At 42.5% G+C, this 4,207-nt stretch overlaps 1 protein-coding gene across 1 annotated transcript; it reads right to left on the bottom strand.

Moving 5' to 3' along the window:
• Nucleotides 1-996: 996 nt before the first annotated feature.
• Nucleotides 997-2,335, bottom strand: LOC125189325. The gene is made up of 2 exons (XM_048086612.1): nucleotides 2,026-2,335; nucleotides 997-1,943 (listed from the first exon to the last, which is right to left on the bottom strand). The coding sequence occupies exons 1-2, from the start codon at nucleotides 2,333-2,335 to the stop codon at nucleotides 997-999; spliced, it is 1,257 nt and encodes a 418-aa protein (XP_047942569.1).
• Between the last annotated feature and the right edge of the window lie 1,872 nt (nucleotides 2,336-4,207).

Genomic DNA, 4,207 nt, shown 5'->3' with positions numbered 1-4,207 from the left:
CCATTCCCCTCGCTGACGTTGCACAACGCCCAAAAATCCTCAATTATCTCCAAAGTGGCGAGGAGGAGCTCGTACGGATACCGCGATGGCATAGTGTCTCTCGCAAAGACCTTCTTCCACATTGTTTTGTGAGCATCTAACGGAAGGCTAATGCCATAGCTCTTTGCGTTCTCTGGCTTGCCTCTTCTTGTCATTGTCCTACAAAGAAGGATTTTCTCCCAAACTTGCAATCAACCAATCAACAATCCAAGAATAAACCATGTTGTGCAAGTTTGTACCTAACATGTGTTCTAAAGTGTATCATGTAGACATGTAGAGCAATATCAACACAAAAGAACACCAATAATCCACCCCCCAACGTGAATTAATCCCCCATGCAGAGATGTATAACATAATCAACACAATCCAAAAGTATTTTTTTGGATTTTGCCCCGAAGGTGTGGGCGTTCGCTCGAGGTGTGGGCGGAGTCGAGCGAGATCCATGGGGCGAGGGTGGGGCGCCTGGGGCGAGTGGGGGCGAGCGAATCGAGTTGGGGCGATGGAAATTTGAGGATTTTTTTTTTTTTTTTTCAAATTGGAGGAAGATGATACAGCTTTTACAGCTTTTTAGTGACAGCTTCTACAGCTTTTTACTTTTTTTACTCTACTTTTTACTTTATTATTAAAATATTATAGTATAAACTTTTAAAATCTTTACTTTCAATACTTCTAACAGATAGTACTACTCCATATTATATTATAGTAATCTATTTATTCTCTAACATGGAAATGAACTATAATTTATAAGTATTATATATATGATTAAATTTTTTCAAATTATTTATTTAAATAATTGAAAATCAAATTTATTTACATAATAATATGCATTATATTTACTTATTTGAGAAAATTTATGCATGTCAATTTATTTAACTACAAAAGTATATGATTTATGCATATTTTATTCAATTAAGTATACTTTGTGCATATAAATGAGGATCGAGAATAAATTTAGACTTAAGTTGTAACTAAACATAATAGTGCGCCCCGATTCGTGGGTCGCTCGCCCCGCGCCCCGGATTTCCCCCTCATCGACCCGGAGCGCCCAATGACCCTAACAACACTGGTATCGGCCAACCTTATCGTGCAGTCCGCAGTCATAAGGGGTTCGATGTTGAGCTTTTCGTAGTACTTGAGTGGCATGATGTTGATGCTAGCTCCTAGATCGCAGAGTGTTTTGTCCACCTTTCCTTGGCCGATTGAACACCTGATGATGAAGTGGTCGGGATCCCTCTGCTTTATTGCCTTCTCTCGTTGAATGATCCCACTGCAATGGAGAGGTAGCTTAAGATCTGCCTTAGTAGGCTTCTTCTTTCGCATCACGGCCTCCCTAAGTAGTTTTGTATACCTAGGTATTTCCAGCAATGATTCAACAAGAAGAATATTAATATGCACTTTGAAGAACATATTCAAGAAGTGCTCAAATTGCTCTTCAAGTTTAAACGTCCTCATTGGCTGAAAAGGGAGTACAATCTCATTGTGCCGCACGAGAACATCTTTTGTCGCGGGTGCTTCTGCCGGCTCAATAGCGGCCGGCTGTGAGGCTTGCAGCGTTCCGCTGGGCGTCAGGCAGACTCCAGTTTGCGCCCCAGAGCTGCTTTCTGCCCCTGTTTTATGCTTCACAACCCACTTTGTGTTGATGTCAGCCACTCGTGCTGCTGACTTCTTGTGCTCATCTATCTTTTGTTGGACTTGGTCCATCTGAGTTTTGATTGAGGTGACGGTAGTTGAGATCGTGTTTATTACAGCCTCGAGGTTGTTCAACCTTGCTTCCACGACTCTAATCTTGGTGTCGTTGGTCCTTCTATCTTGGACTAGAACTTCATGGATTCTCATGATCCCTGCCTCGTATCTCTCCTCCTTTTTTGCGGGCTCAACCATTCCACCTTTACTCACATTAAATCCTGCAGGGGGTTGCAAGAAATTGTTGTTAAGAGTATGAAAGGTTGGGATGAGGACGGTTCCCATTATAATTATTGTAATTACCGCCCCCCTGGTTAGAGCGATAATTATTGTTGTTGAAAGATCTATTGGAGCCGCCTCCTTGTTGCACATAGTTGACATCCTCGGTAGGAGTGGCTTCAGCGTTGGGTTTGGTGACTGCAATAACGGAATTCGGTGGGACCGGATCTTCTCTCCTTGATGTGTCCATCTGATTCACCCTAACCTTTAGCTCTGCTAACTCCTTCGCAAAGGAGCTCTCCTCGTCTGCCTCTATTGCTGCAACCCTCCTGGTTTGATGCCTCTCCTTCGACCACCCTCGACTATTGGTGGCAAATTCCTCTATCATAGCCATAGCCTCTGCTCCGCTCTTCCTTAGGAATCCTCCGTTGGCCCCTGAATCCAACATAGCACAAATTTGCTCATTGAAGCTATTATATAAATGCCTACCTGAGGGTCCACGGTGAAACCATGGTTGGGGCACTTATGGAGGAGTCCTTTGAAACGAGCAACGGCCTCATAAAGGGGCTCGTTTGTACGCTGAACGAATTGGAAGATTTCACTCTTCAGCTTCAGTATGGTGCCCGACGGATAGTATTTGTCGAGGAATGCTGCCACTATGTCCTTCCACGTGGATACTTGCTCTGTAGGTAGACACTCAAACCACTCCTTAACAGATTATGTAAGGGAAAAGGGAAAGAGTCGTACCCTAATGGCGTCGTCGTCGACACCATTTAACTTCAGCGTGTTGGCAATTTCCATGAACCTCAAGAGGTGACGGTTTGCATCTTTCATGGCCCTACCTGAAAAAGGATGTTGCTCAACCCTTTGAATAAGGGGTATGCGCAGTTCAAAATTGTTAGCGTCGACACGAGGGCCCTTTGGAAACGTAAGAACGTTCTCGTGGTTGAACATATGCATAACAGGGACCAACTCCCAACTCCATGTTTTTCTTCTACTGCGCCTCTTTGGCGAGCTTCTCATCCATCAGGAGCTTCACTTGAGCCTGTAACATCTCCAGCTCAGTTCTATTGTCCTCGTCCGCCATTGCTAGTCGTTCACTTCTTATTCTCCTACGTGTCCTTTCAAGTTCGAGATCGAGCGGCTGTAAGTTGTCCTTCTCAGAGCACTTTCGCATAAACTACCTGAAAGAGACATAAACAAAAAAAATAAAACTAAAAATTAAAAACTGAAAGCAAGAAAATCCAAAGTAGCAAAATCGTCCGTTGGAAGATATCAATGACAAAGTGATGTTACTACCCGACAACGGCGCCGAAAACTTGATGCACTTTTTATTAGCACTAAAAATACCTGCAAATATACAGGGTAGATCTAGTATAGCTAAAGGTCAGTACCCAGGTTGTCGATCACGGGGAATAATATCACCGACTGACTATCTTCTACTAAGATTCTTTTACTATTTGGAGAAACAATGATTTTTATGAAAACTTTTGAAAACAAGAATACGGAAAGCAGTAAAAAGCTAATTGCAACAAAAACTAGAGGTAAGATATATGAGATAAGAGAATTCCAGGGATGCGCGTTCACAGTTATGGTTATACAAATTCCAACTACAATACACTAACACAGTATATACTTCGATAGAACGAGTCACACTAGTTATGCCCATGCGGAACAAGCGTAGATTACTTACACTAGGGTTGTCAGAATCAAAGAACCCTTGAAACCGTCGGTCGTTGGACACACAATCTTATCTGCCCTTTCAAAACCCTCAACCCACAATACTAAAGGCTAGTATAAGTGTTATGAAAAATAGGGCAATTGTGAATCGAGAAACAAAAAGAACGTAAATAGACACAAAATTTACGTGGTTCACCAACGTTGTGTTGGCTACGTCCACGGGGAAAACGGAGAACAAATTGTATTGTGACTGCAGTTTTCAGATACAGATCATGTGCTCTACTCCCATATATATAGGCACACATTAGACAGACTGGGCCTAGGAAACATAATCCTATCCCAATTAGGAAACCTAATCCTATACAAATTCAAGGCATACTAACAAATCTCCACCTTGACTTGAATTCTCCCTTGCAGACGCATCATCATAACACCAGACGAACAAACTTCTCCATTCTTGCCTCAGATTTGCCCTCCACGGGCAACTAACAGCTCATGACATTAAGCAAGTCCAAACAATGTTGGAACTTGCTCTGCGGGACTGACTTGGTGAACATATCAGCAGGATTATCAGCAGTACCTACTT

The sequence above is a fragment of the Salvia hispanica genome, chromosome 5, assembly GCF_023119035.1.
Source record: "Salvia hispanica cultivar TCC Black 2014 chromosome 5, UniMelb_Shisp_WGS_1.0, whole genome shotgun sequence".
Lineage (NCBI taxonomy): Eukaryota > Viridiplantae > Streptophyta > Magnoliopsida > Lamiales > Lamiaceae > Salvia > Salvia hispanica.
This window is presented reverse-complemented; position numbering and strand designations above follow the sequence as displayed.

Coding starts and splice junctions, on each gene's coding strand:
- LOC125189325 (XM_048086612.1), bottom strand. CDS start 2,335: ATGGCTATGATAGAGGAATTTGCCACCAATAGTCGAGGGTGGTCGAAG. Junction 1,944..2,025: donor TCGCTCTAACCAGGGGGGCG/GTAATTACAATA, acceptor AACCCCCTGCAG/GATTTAATGTGAGTAAAGGT.